This window comes from Salvelinus fontinalis, chromosome 1 (assembly GCF_029448725.1).
Source record: "Salvelinus fontinalis isolate EN_2023a chromosome 1, ASM2944872v1, whole genome shotgun sequence".
Lineage (NCBI taxonomy): Eukaryota > Metazoa > Chordata > Actinopteri > Salmoniformes > Salmonidae > Salvelinus > Salvelinus fontinalis.
Window position 1 is genome coordinate 69,069,653 of NC_074665.1, and position 19,309 is coordinate 69,088,961.

Sequence of the window (19,309 nt, forward strand, 5' to 3'; positions counted from 1 at the left end):
CCAAATAGACCCAACCAAACATTCACAAAAAATAATAATAATAAAGTCTTAACATTTCCAATAATAAAAATAGATAAAAAGTATAATATGCAGTCGTAGATTTATTTTTCACTATATAAGTAAATATTTTCAAGAGCCAGGCTTGACATGAATTATTTTAACCAATGACCTAGTGAGGGGGAACTAACATACTTCCAGCGGAGAGCAATTGAACGTCTACAGTAGCTTGTAATAGACAGAGGTCAACCATTTTCTTCTCTCTCCTATGTAGAGAGATGTTCTCTGGGTAAAAATGTAGGATGCAAAGTTTAGGGATTAGTGGTATTGGGGTAGAGTTAATCTCAGAGATATAGCGCAGTACTGAGCTCCAAAATGTTTGTATCTCAGCACATTCCCACAGGTATACAAGGGGCCTAAATGCGTGTTACATTTAACACACAGGTCTGGATATCAGGGTCAAATTAGTGGAGCTTTACAGGGTGATATATGTTCTCATTATTGTATTGCAACAATCTTAGGCGGGTGTTTATTGTCTATCTGAGCTCCAGAGCATATCATACCCCAGTCCTCTGCTGAAATATCTTCCTGCATATCTTGTATCCACTGAAGTCTCTTACTATCAGAGTTGTCTTTATGAGTAGCTACCATTTTCCCATATAATGATGTCATTTGACCTCTCCCATAACACATTTCAACAGAGAGCATTTCTAAAGTGGTCAAAAGAGGTTCTAGGGCAGATTGTTTTAGACTGGAAAAAATAAAGCTTCTCAATTTTAAGTATTTGAAAAAATGCTTTTGTGGTACATTAAATCTTCCCTTTAGTTCTTCAAATGACATGAGCCCTTTTTTATTGTATATGTCCATTACTTTAACAATACATTTTCTTGCCCATTCTTTAAACCCCAAGTCATTTTTACCAGGTGTGAAATTGTCATTGCCCCAAATTGGTGTAAAACTGGATAATACGGGGGATTCGCCCAGATATTGCTGTACTTTGTGCCATGTAATTAGGCTGTTTTTAACAAAGGGATTAGTAGTTTTCTTCTTTAGTTTCTTAAAGGGAGCACAGTACAAATATCCATGCAAAGTTAAGCCTTTTGTGGGCAGCATTTCAGTCTGCAGCCAGGGTACAGTAAGTATGGTTTCTAAAATATTGCGGCCCTAAGTTGTGCAGCCCAGTAGTCTTGTAGGTTTGGAAGTTGCAACCCCTCTCTATCATAGTGCAAATAAAGAAGAGAAAGTCTAAACCTTGGTTTTCTGTTGCTCCAGATAACATTTGATAATGTCTTTCTGCTCTTTGGGGAAAATAAAGGTGGTGGAGAAAGAGGAATTGATTGAAATAGATAAAGACATTTGGGCAGAATATTCATCTTAATTATATTTATTCAACCAATAATAGATATAGGCAATGATGTCCATCTGCTGATGGATTCTGTTACACTCGTTACCATGGGTTCATAATTTGTTGAACTCAAGGAACTAATTTCTGGTGTGATTTTAATACCAAGATATGTGAGACCTTGTTCTGTATTCACAAATGGATGATGTACAACTAGTGTCAGTTTCTCTTGCTTGTTGAGGAAAAGGATAGAAGATTTGGTTTTATTAACTTTTAACCCAGAAAACTGACCAAAGTTATTAATTAAATTGGAGAAGGAAGAGATAGAATTATTTAGATATGTTAGGAATAAGAGGGTATCATCGGCATACAGGGCCACTCGATGTACAAAATCCGATGTTTTAATTCCACTAATTGATGGGTGGGCCCTTACTGCAATGGCAAAGGGTTGTATTGCTAAAAGAAAGAGTCCTGGACTGGCCGGACATCCTTCTCTCGCGCCCCGAAAAAGCTTAAAAGGTTGTGAAATCAGGTTGTTAGTGGCAACTTCTGTAGTGGGGTCAGTATATAATATCCTTATCCATTTACAGAAGCAGTTCCCAAACCCAAAGTTATCAGATATTTCAACAGCATTCCTTTTCCAGATCTAATTTTGTGTCTTCTGAAATAGAGGGAAAATCAAGACCATCCAAAAATGATGTCTGATTAGTTAAGTTCTCAGGAGATTCAGAGTTGTAAAGTGTGTTGTAGTAGGAAGCAAATGTTTGGTTTATTTCTACATGATCCATTGATTATTGTCCTTGTAAATTATGAATTGCATTAATGGCTCTGTCTAAATGTAACTTCTTAATCCGCCAGGCCAGCAATTTACCAGGTTTTTCACCTTGACCATAGAAAGACTGTTTCAGCCTCATTAATCTGTTTGCAGCCTTTGAGGTGGAAAGTTCTTCATACTGAGCTTTTAGAACAAATCATTTCTTATTTATTTTTACTGAGTTATCCAAAAAAGCTTCCCTCCCCAATTCTCTGATTTTGCTGTCCATCTCTCTCATTTTCAGATTGAATTGATTTGATTTGAAACTGGTAAATCGTATCATTTTCCACCTAATATATGCTTTGAAAGCCTCCCATCTGGTACTCACTGACGTTTGGTTAGTGTTCAATGTAAAATAAACATTGATATGCACGCCAACGTAATGTAAGAAGTATTTGCCCTGTAACCACCTCGGATGCAAATGCCATCTAGAGGATCCTTTTACTCATTTTATATCCCTATAGAATAATGACACATGGGAATGGTCACTTAGAACAATACTATCATATCCACTTCCTGCTACAATGAGCAAGAAACTTGTAACGGCAGTCCTCCTCCTCTTCATCTTCGGAAGAGGAGGAGTATTGAGGGAACCAAGGCGCAGCGTAGTGAAAAGACATATTTATTTAACGAAAACACGAACTTGATAAACTAACAAAAAAACAACAAACGGTGTAGACAGACCTAGACGTCGTACTTACATAAAACAAGAAAACGCACGAATAGGAACATAGGCTACACAAAACCGAACAAACCGTAAACAGTCCCGCGTGGTGTACAAACACAGACACAGACACGGAAGACAATCACCCACAACGAACACTGTGACAACGCCTACCTAAATATGACTCTTAATTAGAGGAACGCCAAACACCTGCCTCTAATTAAGAGCCATACCAGGCAACCCAAAAACCAACACAGAAACAGAAAACATAGAATGCCCACCCAACCTCACGTCCTGACCAACTAACACACATAAACTAACAGAAATAGGTCAGGAACGTGACATAACCCCCCCCATAAGGTGCGAACACCGGGCGCACCAGCACAAAGTCTAGGGGAGGGTCTGGGTGGGCATCTGACCACGGTGGTGGCTCAGGCTCCGGGCGAGGTCCCCACCCCACCATAATCAATCCTAGCCTCCATCTACCCCTAAAAATTTCCACCCATGTCTTACCCCCACAAAATCCTCTTAGTAACATCCATGACAGGGACAGCACCGGGACAGAGGGATAAATCAAGACAGAGGGATAGCACCAGACAGAAGGATAGATCAGAATATAGAGGTAGATCAAGATAGAGAGGGAGATCATGATAGAGGGGCAACTCCAGACTGAAAGGCAGCTCCGGACAGAGAGACAGCTCTGGACTGAGGGGCAGTTCTGGGTATATAGCCGTTTCTGGCTGAAGGGCAGCTCATGGCTGACTGACGAATCTGGACGCTCATGGCAGGCTGACGGCTCTCGACGCTCATGGCTGGCTGACGGCTCTCGACGCTCATGGCTGGCTGACGGCTCTCGACGCTCATGGCTGGCTGACGGCTCTCGACGCTCATGGCTGGCTGACGGCTCTCGACGCTCATGGCTGGCTGACGGCTCTCGACGCTCATGGCTGGCTGACGGCTCTCGACGCTCATGGCAGGCTGACGGCTCTCGACGCTCATGGCAGGCTGACGGCTCTCGACGCTCATGGCAGGCTGACGGCTCTGGACGCTCATGGCTCTCTGACGGCTCTGGCCGCTCATGGCTCGCTGGCGGCTCTGGCAGATCCTGTCTGGTTGGCGGCTCTGGCAGATCCTGTCTGGTTGGCGGCTCTGGCAGATCCTGTCTGACGGGCGGCTCTAGCGGCTCCTGTCTGGCGGATGGCTCTGTAGGCTCATGGCAGACGGGCGGCTTTGCAGGCTCATGGCAGACGGGCGGCTTTGCAGGCTCATTGCAGACGGATGGCTCAGACGGCGCTGGGGAGACGGATGGCTCAGATGGCGCTGGGGAGACGGATGGCTCAGATGGCGCTGGGGAGACGGATGGCTCAGATGGCGCTGGGGAGACGGATGGCTCAGATGGCGCTGGGAAGACGGATGGCTCTGGCCGGATAAGGCGCACTGTAGACCTGGTGCGTAGTGCCGGAACTGGAGGCACCGGGCTAAGGACACGCACCTTCATACTAGTGCGGGGAGCAGGGACAGGGCACACTGGACTCTCAAAGCCCACTCTATACCTGGTGCGTGGTACCGGCACTGGTGGCACCGGGCTGAGGACAAGCACATCAGGATTAGTAGGGGGAGAAGAAACAGTGTGTACAGGGCTCTGGAGACGCACAGGAGGCTTAGTGCGTGGTGCCGGAACTGGAGGCACCGAACTGGATACACGCACTACAGGGAGAGTGCGTGGAGGAGGAACAGGGCTCAGGAGACGCACTGGTAGCCTAGTGCGTAGTGTAGGCACTGTAGGTACTAGGCTGGGGCGGGGAGGTGGCGCCGGAAATACCGGACCGTGGAGGCGTACTGGCACTCTTGAGCATTGAGCCTGCCCAACCTTACCTGGTTGAATGCTCCCGGTCGCCCGACCAGTGCGGGGAGGTGGAATAACCCGCACCGGCCTATGTAGGCGAACCGGGGAAACCATGCGTAAGGCAGGTGCCATGTATGCCGGCCCGAGGAGACGCACTGGAGACCAGACGCGTTGAGCCGGCCTCATGACACCTGGCTCAATACCCAATCTAGCCCTACCAGTGCGGGGAGGTGGAATAACCCGCACTGGGCTATGCACTCGTACAGGAGACACCGTGGTGCGCTCTACTGCGTAACACGGCGCCTGCCCGTACTCCCGCTCTCCACGGTAAGCCTGGGAAGTGGGCGCAGGTCTCCTACCTGCCCTTGGCCCACTACCTCTTAGCCCCCCCCAAGAAATTTTTGGGTGTTACTCACGGGCTTTTTGGGCTTCCGTGCAAGACGCGTTCCCTCATAACTCCGGTTCCTCTCTCTCTTTTCCTCCACTCTCCGAGCTGCCTCCAGCTGTTCCCATGGAAGGTGATTCACTTTAGCCCATGGTCCTTCTCCGTTAAATATTTGCTCCCAACTCCACAAGTCCTGTATACTTCCCCGTTGCTCCAAATTACGCTGCTTGGTTCTGGATTCTTGGTGGGTGATTCTGTAACGGCAGTCCTCCTCCTCTTCATCTTCGGAAGAGGAGGAGTATTGAGGGAACCAAGGCGCAGCGTAGTGAAAAGACATATTTATTTAACGAAAACACGAACTTGATAAACTAACAAAGAAACAACAAACGGTGTAGACAGACCTAGACGTCGTACTTACATAAAACAAGAAAACGCACGAATAGGAACATAGGCTACACAAAACCGAACAAACTGTAAACAGTCCCGCGTGGTGTACAAACACAGACACAGACACGGAAGACAATCACCCACAATGAACACTGTGACAACGCCTACCTAAATATGACTCTTAATTAGAGGAACGCCAAACACCTGCCTCTAATTAAGAGCCATACCAGGCAACCCAAAAACCAACACAGAAACAGAAAACATAGAATGCCCACCGAACCTCACGTCCTGACCAACTAACACACATAAACTAACAGAAATAGGTCAGGAACGTGACATAACCCCCCCCATAAGGTGCGAACACCGGGCGCACCAGCACAAAGTCTAGGGGAGGGTCTGGGTGGGCATCTGACCACGGTGGTGGCTCAGGCTCCGGGCGAGGTCCCCACCCCACCATAATCAATCCTAGCCTCCATCTACCCCTAAAAATTTCCACCCATGTCTTACCCCCACAAAATCCTCTTAGTAACATCCATGACAGGGACAGCACCGGGACAGAGGGATAAATCAAGACAGAGGGATAGCACCAGACAGAAGGATAGATCAGAATATAGAGGTAGATCAAGATAGAGAGGGAGATCATGATAGAGGGGCAACTCCAGACTGAAAGGCAGCTCCGGACAGAGAGACAGCTCTGGACTGAGGGGCAGTTCTGGGTATATAGCCGTTTCTGGCTGAAGGGCAGCTCATGGCTGACTGACGAATCTGGACGCTCATGGCAGGCTGACGGCTCTCGACGCTCATGGCTGGCTGACGGCTCTCGACGCTCATGGCTGGCTGACGGCTCTCGACGCTCATGGCTGGCTGACGGCTCTCGACGCTCATGGCTGGCTGACGGCTCTCGACGCTCATGGCTGGCTGACGGCTCTCGACGCTCATGGCTGGCTGACGGCTCTCGACGCTCATGGCAGGCTGACGGCTCTCGACGCTCATGGCAGGCTGACGGCTCTCGACGCTCATGGCAGGCTGACGGCTCTGGACACTCATGGCTCTCTGACGGCTCTGGCCGCTCATGGCTCGCTGGCGGCTCTGGCAGATCCTGTCTGGTTGGCGGCTCTGGCAGATCCTGTCTGGTTGGCGGCTCTGGCAGATCCTGTCTGGTTGGCGGCTCTGGCAGATCCTGTCTGACGGGCGGCTCTAGCGGCTCCTGTCTGGCGGACGGCTCTAGCGGCTCCTGTCTGGCGGACGGCTCTGTAGGCTCATGGCAGACGGGCGGCTTTGCAGGCTCATGGCAGACGGGCGGCTTTGCAGGCTCATTGCAGACGGATGGCTCAGACGGCGCTGGGGAGACGGATGGCTCAGATGGCGCTGGGGAGACGGATGGCTCAGATGGCGCTGGGGAGACGGATGGCTCAGATGGCGCTGGGGAGACGGATGGCTCAGATGGCGCTGGGAAGACGGATGGCTCTGGCCGGATAAGGCGCACTGTAGACCTGGTGCGTAGTGCCGGAACTGGAGGCACCGGGCTAAGGACACGCACCTTCATACTAGTGCGGGGAGCAGGGACAGGGCACACTGGACTCTCAAAGCCCACTCTATACCTGGTGCGTGGTACCGGCACTGGTGGCACCGGGCTGAGGACAAGCACATCAGGATTAGTAGGGGGAGAAGAAACAGTGTGTACAGGGCTCTGGAGACGCACAGGAGGCTTAGTGCGTGGTGCCGGAACTGGAGGCACCGAACTGGATACACGCACTACAGGGAGAGTGCGTGGAGGAGGAACAGGGCTCAGGAGACGCACTGGTAGCCTAGTGCGTAGTGTAGGCACTGTAGGTACTAGGCTGGGGCGGGGAGGTGGCGCCGGAAATACCGGACCGTGGAGGCGTACTGGCACTCTTGAGCATTGAGCCTGCCCAACCTTACCTGGTTGAATGCTCCCGGTCACCCGACCAGTGCGGGGAGGTGGAATAACCCGCACCGGCCTATGTAGGCGAACCGGGGAAACCATGCGTAAGGCAGGTGCCATGTATGCCGGCCCGAGGAGACGCACTGGAGACCAGACGCGTTGAGCCGGCCTCATGACACCTGGCTCAATACCCAATCTAGCCCTACCAGTGCGGGGAGGTGGAATAACCCGCACTGGGCTATGCACTCGTACAGAAGACACCGTGGTGCGCTCTACTGCGTAACACGGCGCCTGCCCGTACTCCCGCTCTCCACGGTAAGCCTGGGAAGTGGGCGCAGGTCTCCTACCTGCCCTTGGCCCACTACCTCTTAGCCCCCCCCAAGAAATTTTTGGGTGTTACTCACGGGCTTTTTGGGCTTCCGTGCAAGACGCGTTCCCTCATAACTCCGGTTCCTCTCTCTCTTTTCCTCCACTCTCCGAGCTGCCTCCAGCTGTTCCCATGGAAGGTGATTCACTTTAGCCCATGGTCCTTCTCCGTTAAATATTTGCTCCCAACTCCACAAGTCCTGTATACTTCCCCGTTGCTCCAAATTACGCTGCTTGGTTCTGGATTCTTGGTGGGTGATTCTGTAACGGCAGTCCTCCTCCTCTTCATCTTCGGAAGAGGAGGAGTATTGAGGGAACCAAGGCGCAGCGTAGTGAAAAGACATATTTATTTAACGAAAACACAAACTTGATAAACTAACAAAAAAACAACAAACGGTGTAGACAGACCTAGACGTCGTACTTACATAAAACAAGAAAACGCATGAATAGGAACATAGGCTACACAAAACCGAACAAACCGTAAACAGTCCCGCGTGGTGTACAAACACAGACACAGAAGACAATCACCCACAACGAACACTGTGACAACGCCTACCTAAATATGACTCTTAATTAGAGGAACACCAAACACCTGCCTCTAATTAAGAGCCATACCAGGCAACCCAAAAACCAACACAGAAACAGAAAACATAGAATGCCCACCCAACCTCACGTCCTGACCAACTAACACACATAAACTAACAGAAATAGGTCAGGAACGTGACATAACCCCCCCCATAAGGTGCGAACACCGGGCGCACCAGCACAAAGTCTAGGGGAGGGTCTGGGTGGGCATCTGACCACGGTGGTGGCTCAGGCTCCGGGCGAGGTCCCCACCCCACCATAATCAATCCTAGCCTCCATCTACCCCTAAAAATTTCCACCCATGTCTTACCCCCACAAAATCCTCTTAGTAACATCCATGACAGGGACAGCACCGGGACAGAGGGATAAATCAAGACAGAGGGATAGTACCAGACAGAAGGATAGATCAGAATATAGAGGTAGATCAAGATAGAGAGGGAGATCATGATAGAGGGGCAACTCCAGACTGAAAGGCAGCTCCGGACAGAGAGACAGCTCTGGACTGAGGGCCAGTTCTGGGTATATAGCCGTTTCTGGCTGAAGGGCAGCTCATGGCTGACTGACGAATCTGGACGCTCATGGCAGGCTGACGGCTCTCGACGCTCATGGCTGGCTGACGGCTCTCGACGCTCATGGCTGGCTGACGGCTCTCGACGCTCATGGCTGGCTGACGGCTCTCGACGCTCATGGCTGGCTGACGGCTCTCGACGCTCATGGCTGGCTGACGGCTCTCGACGCTCATGGCTGGCTGACGGCTCTCGACGCTCATGGCAGGCTGACGGCTCTCGACGCTCATGGCAGGCTGACGGCTCTCGACGCTCATGGCAGGCTGACGGCTCTGGACGCTCATGGCTCTCTGACGGCTCTGGCCGCTCATGGCTCGCTGGCGGCTCTGGCAGATCCTGTCTGGTTGGCGGCTCTGGCAGATCCTGTCTGGTTGGCGGCTCTGGCAGATCCTGTCTGGTTGGCGGCTCTGGCAGATCCTGTCTGACGGGCGGCTCTAGCGGCTCCTGTCTGGCGGACGGCTCTAGCGGCTCCTGTCTGGCGGACGGCTCTGTAGGCTCATGGCAGACGGGCGGCTTTGCAGGCTCATGGCAGACGGGCGGCTTTGCAGGCTCATTGCAGACGGATGGCTCAGACGGCGCTGGGGAGACGGATGGCTCAGATGGCGCTGGGGAGACGGATGGCTCAGATGGCGCTGGGGAGACGGATGGCTCAGATGGCGCTGGGGAGACGGATGGCTCAGATGGCGCTGGGAAGACGGATGGCTCTGGCCGGATAAGGCGCACTGTAGACCTGGTGCGTAGTGCCGGAACTGGAGGCACCGGGCTAAGGACACGCACCTTCATACTAGTGCGGGGAGCAGGGACAGGGCACACTGGACTCTCAAAGCCCACTCTATACCTGGTGCGTGGTACCGGCACTGGTGGCACCGGGCTGAGGACAAGCACATCAGGATTAGTAGGGGGAGAAGAAACAGTGTGTACAGGGCTCTGGAGACGCACAGGAGGCTTAGTGCGTGGTGCCGGAACTGGAGGCACCGAACTGGATACACGCACTACAGGGAGAGTGCGTGGAGGAGGAACAGGGCTCAGGAGACGCACTGGTAGCCTAGTGCGTAGTGTAGGCACTGTAGGTACTAGGCTGGGGCGGGGAGGTGGCGCCGGAAATACCGGACCGTGGAGGCGTACTGGCACTCTTGAGCATTGAGCCTGCCCAACCTTACCTGGTTGAATGCTCCCGGTCACCCGACCAGTGCGGGGAGGTGGAATAACCCGCACCGGCCTATGTAGGCGAACCGGGGAAACCATGCGTAAGGCAGGTGCCATGTATGCCGGCCCGAGGAGACGCACTGGAGACCAGACGCGTTGAGCCGGCCTCATGACACCTGGCTCAATACCCAATCTAGCCCTACCAGTGCGGGGAGGTGGAATAACCCGCACTGGGCTATGCACTCGTACAGGAGACTCTCCACGGTAAGCCTGGGAAGTGGGCGCAGGTCTCCTACCTGCCCTTGGCCCACTACCTCTTATCCCCCCCCAAGAAATTTTTGGGTGTTACTCACGGGCTTTTTGGGCTTCAGTGCAAGACGCGTTCCCTCATAACTCCGGTTCCTCTCTCTCTTTTCCTCCACTCTCCGAGCTGCCTCCAGCTGTTCCCATGGAAGGTGATTCACTTTAGCCCATGGTCCTTCTCCGTTAAATATTTGCTCCCAACTCCACAAGTCCTGTATACTTCCCCGTTGCTCCAAATTACGCTGCTTGGTTCTGGATTCTTGGTGGGTGATTCTGTAACGGCAGTCCTCCTCCTCTTCATCTTCGGAAGAGGAGGAGTATTGAGGGAACCAAGGCGCAGCGTAGTGAAAAGACATATTTATTTAACGAAAACACGAACTTGATAAACTAACAAAAAAACAACAAACGGTGTAGACAGACCTAGACGTCGTACTTACATAAAACAAGAAAACGCACGAATAGGAACATAGGCTACACAAAAACAAAACAAACCGTAAACAGTCCCGCGTGGTGTACAAACACAGACACAGACACGGAAGACAATCACCCACAACGAACACTGTGACAACGCCTACCTAAATATGACTCTTAATTAGAGGAACGCCAAACACCTGCCTATAATTAAGAGCCATACCAGGCAACCCAAAAACCAACACAGAAACAGAAAACATAGAATGCCCACCCAACTTCACGTCCTGACCAACTAACACACATAAACTAACAGAAATAGGTCAGGAACGTGACAAAACTAAAAAGTAGTCTATCCAAGAATCTGATTTAAATGTCGACGAGTAACATGATACTTGGGTTCTGAGTCCTCCAAGGTTCGCATAGATTCAAGTCCATAATGAAATGCTGTAATTTCTTTATACTCTACGATTGGGAAGTGTCTAAACCAGAGGAGCGATCTAAATGAGGATCAAGAGTGCAATTAAAATCCCCTGCCATTAGGACATTACCAGGAAGGGAGGCTATCATCATCATTAGGACCATAAACATTAACCAGATGAATATGCTCATTCAAAAGAGTTCCCTGTATCAAAATGTATCTACCAGCTGTGTCAGTTATAGTATTATCCACTTGAAACGGAACAGATTTGTGAATTAAAACCATAACACCACGAGAATGAGAGGAGAAACAGGATGCTACTACTTGTCCTTGCCATCTCCTGCGTACTTTAAGTAGTTCATCCTTCAACAAGTGAGTTTCTTGTAGGAACACAATAATGAATGAAGTTGTCTTTTTTTATTTAGCCCATTTTCTCCCCAATTTCGTGGTATCCAATTGGTAGTTACAGTCTTGTCACATCGCTGCAACTCCCGTACGAACTCGGGAGAGACATAGGTCGAGAGCCGTGCGTCCTCCAAAACACGACCCAGCCAAGCCGCACTGCTTCTTGACACAATGCCCACTTAACCCGGAAGCCAGCCACACCAATGTGTCGGAGGAAACACCGTACACCTGGCAACCGTGTCAGCTTGCATGCGCCCAGCCCGCAACAGGAGTCGCTAGAGCGCAATGGGACAAGGACATCCCGGCTGGCCAAACCCTCCCCTAACCCGGACAACGCTGGGCCAATTGTGACCCGCCCCATGGGTCTCCCGGTCGCGGCCGGCTGCAACAGAGCCTGGACTCTAACCAGGATCTCTAGTGGCACAGCTAGCACTGCAATGCAGTGCCTTAGACCACTGCGCCACTCGGGAGGCGAATTAATGAAGTTGTTTTAGCCTAGTAATAACCTGTTTAAGCTTGGATAGTTTACAAACTCCACGGACATTCCACAAGGTAAATTTCAGTTTTACATTTGAAGTAATTTAACTAAATATGTAAACATGGAATAAGCTATATCATAAAGACATATCTAAAATGTTTAGTAACCACAAGGACCCCATGAATATTTTGTAGTGAGGAAAATATGTAAAGATCTGTTAGAACAAACAAACATAAATCTATCCTAATAGTAAAACACTGAACCACATTCGCTTGTCTCCCTAACTCGAGACACCCAACGCTTCTTCTCCCACCTCCCCCTAATCGTAGTGTAGCCTGGTGGACGACTGATTCATTAAAGGGAGCAGTCTAACCTAAGCGACGCTAAACAAAACTAAGTGTATCCTGTCTTCTCTTGGCCATTACGCCTCAAAAACAAAACAAAAGGCATATCTTGCAAGATTTTATGTGAAATATCACAACAAAAGGCATTCTAGCAAGATGATATGTGAAAAATCACATAGTATTCATTTGAAAAGTAGCAAAATATAGCTTCACCTAAAACAGTAACGCTAGTTAGTGAAGCCTGACTAATGTTAATGTTACAGTATGGACAATCCAAAATAGTTGTAGATGATCCACAACACAGGGTCTGCTGCTAGTAGCTACCAAAATTGCCCATACACATAGCGTTAACGTAGCATACCATGGTAAGTTTATAAACCAAAAAAGGTATCAAAGATCAGAAATGAACAGGCTACGTGAGTAAAAGAGATATCATTGAATATGTGCTACGTTACCCAAAGGCCCTTTGCACATGATGTCGATGTCAGGCTTGCACGTGACTGTCAATCATTTTAGTTCAAGGATATGATCGAAATTTAAGTCTTCATATAAAGTAGTCCTGATGCTTCTCATGGTGCAGGATTAATGAATAAGGTCCCACTGTGTTAAGGCTGGCTCACTGGCAAAATAAGCGAGGTAACGTTAGACATCTTGAGTCCGTTGACATGGAGCTAAACATCTTTGCCGGCATTTTACAGTGTTTTATGTAATCCAATGGGAGAGAATTATCAATATAACAAAAGTAAATTTAAACATGACGTCCAACGTTCAATGGACAGCTATCTCGTCTGTCATATAGAATAAACTGAGTTAACTGATGAGCACATACAGGCTACAAATAATATAAGGAAACTTTGAGTGCGCTAGCTCGCCATATTATTCACTTAAATGTTATGCTAACTACAGTAGCAGCTAATAAATTGGCTAATGTTAGTTAGCTTGCCAACAGTCACATAATCCAAGGTGGTTAAATTCTCCGTAGTCTAGAGTGGTGGTAAACTTCACAGAGAAAAAATGTATCACTAACCTTTGATGATCTTCATCAGATGACACTCATAGGACTTCATGTTACACAATACATGTATGTTTTGTTTGATAAAGTTCATATTTATATAAAAAAATCTGGGTTTACATTGGCGTGTTACGTTCACTAGTTCCAAAAACATCCAGTGATAGTGCATAGCCACATCTATTCAACAGAAATACTCATCATAAATGTAGATGATAATACAAGTTATACACATGGAATTATAGATATACCTCTCCTTAATGCAACCGCCGTGTCAGATTTTTAAAAAACTTTACGGAAAAAGCAAACCATGCAATAATCTGAGACGGCGCTCAGAACTATAGTCAAGTTAGCCCCCATGTTAGAGTCATCAGAAACCAGAAATGACATGATAAATATTCCCTTACCTTTGATGATCTTCATCAGAATGCACTCACAGGAATCCCAGGTCCACAATAAATGCTAAATTTGTTTGATAATGTCCGTTATTTATGTCCAATTAGCTACTTTGGTTAGCGCGTTTGGTAAACAATTCCAAAGTCACAAAGCGCGTTCACTAAAACGTGACGAAATGTCCAAACGTTCCGTAACAGTCAGTAGAAACATGTCAAACGGTGTATTGAATCAATCTTTAGAATGTTGTTAACATAAATCTTGAATAACTTTCCAACTGGAGAATTACATTGACTTCAGATGAGCGATGGAACGGAGCTCCCTCTTATGTGAACGCGCATGGTGAAAGCATGGTCAGGTCATGGCAGTGGTGACTAATTCTCCTCTCATCCGGCCCCCCTTCACAGTAGAGTCATCAGACAAAGTTCTACAGACTGTTGACATCTAGTGGAAGCCGTAGGAAGTGAAAACTCATCCATATCTCACTGGGATTTCAATGGGAGCTTGGTTGAAAATCCACCAGCCTCAGAATTTCCACTTCCTGTTTGGATATTTTCTCAGGTTTTTGCCTGCCATATGAGTTCTGTTATACTCACAGACATAATTCAAACAGTTTTAGAAACTTCAGAGTGTTTTCTATCCAATACTATAATAATAATAATATGCATATATTAGCAACTATGACTGAGGAGCAGGCCGTTTACTCTGGGCACCTCTGTGCACCTTTCATCCAAGCTACTCAATACTGCCCCTGCAGCCATAAGAAGTTATCTCACCTCATTTGCTCACATTGTATATAGACTTATTTTTCTACTGTATTATTGACTGTATGTTTGTTTTACTCCATGTGTAACTCTGTGTTGTTGTATGTGTCGAACTGCTTTGCTTTATCTTGGCCAGTTCGCAATTGTAAATGAGAACTTGTTCTCAACTTGCCTACCTGGTTAAATAAAGGTGAAAAAAACAAGCGTCTGCGTTGCCAAGGGCTAAAATAGAAGTCAGTTCTATTTGTGACGCAGATTGTGCCGCAAGTCCTGCCTCTCCCATCTCCTCATTGGTTTATAGAAGCAGGTACCCACGTGCCATCTCCTCATTGGTTATACCCACGTGGGTGACTGAAAGACGAACGAGGTCAGTGGCGGTAATGCACCTAATTTATGAAAGTTGCCAATCACAATATAAAGTCAAGAGAAGAAAAAGCCTAGGAGGAGAGATGACTAGAAACGATTCGGTTGACCGTTTTATGTGTTGATTAATTGTCGGAGTAGAGGACCTTGTGCATTTCAGGTAAAATAACAACTCAATGTTTATATCCCAGGAAAAATTAGCTAGCAACAGCAAGCTAGCTAAATAGGACAAATTAGCTAGCAAGTGCAAGCTAGCTAGCTAAATTGCCATAAATGTTTAATGCTTTTCGACCTGTCCCCAAATTAATGTAATTGGTTCAGAGTTTGTTTTGATATTTTAATCTGCGTGTCGTGATCGCGTTTGGTGTGGGGGACAAAATACATTTATGCACGATGGCGCACTCACGCAGCTGGTTTGGGTTCCGTGTTAGGAGCATAGGCCACTCACTAATATACAGTCATGAATCTGAATAAAACTTCAATTTTCCCCTTGGGGTCAGTAGGTTTCGTGAGACGCTTGGCCACTTTGTCATGGTGGCATAGACAGGGTCCATATGCAGCCTGACAGGAAAGACCCTTATCTGAGAATCACCGTTTTGCCCTTAACTTCCTTTGTACAGAGAGATAGGCTATCACTGGCGCCTGCCTCCCTTCACATACTGTCACACTACTAGGCCAGAAAATTAGGCCAAGGTCAATTTAAAAAGTGAATGAGGAAGAGAGGGGGTTGGGCTACAACAAAAAATAACATTGGGAGATTGGTTCTCTAGTTCTTCCTGTAGAAAGTGACTCAGTTGATATGTATGCTGGTGGCTTAGTCAAATAGTATAAAAAGGTGAAAAAAAAAGTTGCAAATTAATTCCCATCATTTGCATTCATTCGTTTGAGACATCAATGATTAGAAAATGTTGATTATAAATCTAGAATGTATAGGCCTATAAAATGTATACACTGCCACCACACTAGGTGAGTGTGGCAGGTCCTGTCTAGTAGCGTACTACATTGTGTCAGCAAGTTGTCACTATGAAATAACGCTATTAATTCCCGCGGTCAGGTCGCCGCAGCCCTCGCAGTTGGAACTAAAACAAGTTCCTGACATTCTAGGACTTATTTGTCCATGTCTCGTGCGGTTGAGCCGAGAGAGCACAGACGCCCCTTTATCTGGGCGCTGGACTTTTCAGCATTAGCGTCGTAGACAAGAGTTGTTTTTTATCTGGGCCATAATTCAACCTTTACTACATGCACAAACATTCCAATGGTTTGCCTTTGGCGAGAGAAGGCAGCGCGAGCCAGGCCTGGCGCATGGCTCCGTGGAAGTCCGTCTGACTAATTGAATTGTGACCGTTTAAGTACTTTTCTCTGCTTCTACCGTTCATTTATTAGACCCCGGAATTAACTGAGCCTATAAAGTATTTTACAATGTCAGCCTGGTATACTTTGTCACCTTTTCCCTCCTTAAAAGTCCCGCCTGACCCTAATGAATTGAGTCGTGTTTCTGTCAATTAAACACTTTGTCCACTTTCTGTCCTGAACAGAAGAAGAACAAATCTATAGAGGCTTCCTTGTCCAATAAAAATGATAAATAATATTGGTAATGAAATGGAGTAGCCTACTTTGCTCACTCTCCCCGTCCTGGATAAGTCTAAACACACGTTGAGAGCATCTAACTGGAGAGAGTTATAAAATAAACACCGCTCTGGCACCAGCCGTCTTCAGGACAGGCGCCCTCGTAAAAAAAAACTCGCAGTTTGTCTGTCTAGAAGAGAAGGCTCTCGGCACCTCTGCTGTTGAACTTGAACTGTCGCTTGATTTATGACACCGCTGGTAGGCCTATTCTAATCTATGAGACGAATCAGCCAATTTTTTAAATTATGTGTTATTGCACTAGAATTTAATGCGCCAGGTTTGGGTGCATGTCATAATTATTTTTATTATGAACATGCATTAATAAAGTTTGTGTAAATAAAGTTAGAGAGATATGGGCTACTCATGTCTGCGTTTTACTAGTGGTGGGGAGCCGGACTCCCCCCAAACGCCTCGTCTCCCTCGGGAAAAGGGGGAGGGAGAGCGAGAGCGAGAGCGAGATGGAGAGTGGGAGGTGTAGGGTCTTTTTGGCCCCCAGCCTCTAGGTTAGCACAGAGACCCACAGAGAGGGAGAGAGTGATAGAGGGAGAGACATAAAGCCCTTGAATTGAATTGACAGAGAGGGAGGTGTAGTCTGAAGGATTACATCACGGCGCGCGTGGATATATCGTCGGAGCCAGATGCGGCTCAGTTTGGCGTTCGGCACCGGCCAGTGCATCGCCTAGCCCTAGACAACATGCGGACACCCAGAAACCAACAGGACCCAACGCTGAGACTAGTGAGAAAACAGAGAAACCAGGACCTGACGCATTTTATGCACGGGAAAGCCCAGGGGAAATGCAGCCAAGTCGGCTCATGCTTCTGACACTAATGGGTATGGTTCAACCTTTTCGTTGAAAGTGCGTTTTGCCGTCTTGTTAAAAAAGTGAAGGACTTCATTCTAACCATTTAGACGCGTGTCATGGACTCAAGTTACGCAGCGAAACTCTCCACTGGCTCAGCGCGTCAACTTTCCTCTCTGACTGAAGTTGCCGGTTGCTATGGTGAATAGGCTCCAGCCAGCCGAAACTTTCTGAGAGCAAGTTTTTAGTGGAGTTTAACAAGATCACCGGGTGGAGCGCGTGCGTGACGACGTGATCACCGGGTGGGGCGCGTGCGTGACGACGTGCGCTGGACTACGGGGCGCATCGTGACTCATCCACACGCAATCTCTCTCCCTCGGGGAAAACGGATGATAATTTCAAACCTCTAAGGATTAGATTTGTTAAATTCTATATATAACTTGGAATTATTGTTACTAGAGAGATGGATAACTCGTACTATTTTCTGGCCATGTCCATGCTGGTTCTGTCCCTCGGGTTAAGGATTGAGGAGGGCATGTGCCAACACTACTACCTCCTCCGTCCCATCCCCAGCGACACTCTCCCCATAGTGGAGCTCAAAGAGGACCCAGACCCTGTCCTGGATCCAAAAGAACGGGACCTGAACGAGACCGAACTCAGATCCACCCTGGGTAGTCACTTCGACCCACACTTCATGTCCATTAACCCGCCAGAGGACAAGTACTCGGGCAACGAGGACCTGAGCGACTCGGAGATACGTCAGAAGCCGTCCGGCGCGATGCCCAAGGAGATCAAAGCCATGGAGTTTGAGATCCAGCACGGCAAGAAGCACAAGCCCAGTAAAAAACTTAGAAGAAGGCTGCAACTGTGGCTGTGGTCTTACGCCTTCTGTCCAGTTGTTTATACATGGAACGACCTCGGGAACAGATTCTGGCCGCGCTACGTGAAGGTGGGGAGCTGCTACAATAAGCGTTCTTGTTCTGTCCCTGAAGGGATGGTTTGCAAACCTGCCAAATCAGCCCATTTTACGATCTTACGATGGAGGTGCCTGCAGAGAAAAGGAGGTCTGAAATGCGCTTGGATACCAATTCAGTACCCAATTATATCTGAGTGCAAATGCTCATGCACGAACTGAAATAAACTGAAATGATCTTTTTGTATTGTTATTATTTCTAAAAAGATTAATAAAAAATCATAGTTACATGATTATTTTTATATGCACTGTCAAGTGCAAGAATGTATATTTTATGTATATGTGGTCCCATTTTATTTTATGATGACAAACTTTGTAAAAAGGTCAGTATTATTATTATTATATAACCAGCGTCTACTGTATTTGTTGAACATATCTTGGATGTGATGTATCTTTATATTTATACTGAAGAAGAGCACTTCACATTGTGAAGCATTAAAATACTGTTATTGAAGGACTACAGATATTTTCCGTTCTTTGGGAAGAAAATAAGTGGTTTATGGACCTCTGTGTCAAAATTAGCCAAAATGTAAATTCAGCTTGTGATACTAAATAAAGGGACAATTGTGGGTAAACCATGTAAAATAACAGTAACTACCAGGCTATTTATTCTCTGTTCATGTAGTCATTGCCAGTTAAAATAAAACCACTCAAATGAGTCTTTGGACGGAGTTTTGTTTTGTTAGAAAAATGTGTTCCATCTTTGATTTACATCTCCTTTGTCCTCAATTTGCAGTCAGTTTTGCCAGATTTTTTTTTTGGACTGTTTCAAAACAAGAAGAAATGGGCCTTACAGCTCATGCAGACCTGTGGAGGAAAAGTTTAGGGAAAGTGTACTGTGTTTGATTATTCAGCTGCTGACCACACACGTATACATGTCTTACATGGCACCTTTATGCACTCAACATCTGCCCTGTAGCTACATGATATTGGCACCTCTTGGTCCTCTTCCCTTATTCCCTTATTCCACTCAGTAGATGCTCTCTGTGTTCACTGATGATTCACTTGACTTATTCTC

The 19,309-nt window shown here is 47.5% G+C and overlaps 1 protein-coding gene across 1 annotated transcript; it reads left to right on the forward strand.

The window, feature by feature from the left end:
- The first annotated feature begins 17,021 nt into the window (after positions 1-17,021).
- On the forward strand, positions 17,022-18,949 carry nog3 (noggin 3). Its single transcript, XM_055922248.1, has one exon. It carries the CDS (start codon positions 17,782-17,784, stop codon positions 18,451-18,453), a length of 672 nt encoding a protein of 223 aa, XP_055778223.1. The 5' UTR covers positions 17,022-17,781; the 3' UTR covers positions 18,454-18,949.
- Positions 18,950-19,309: the final 360 nt, after the last annotated feature.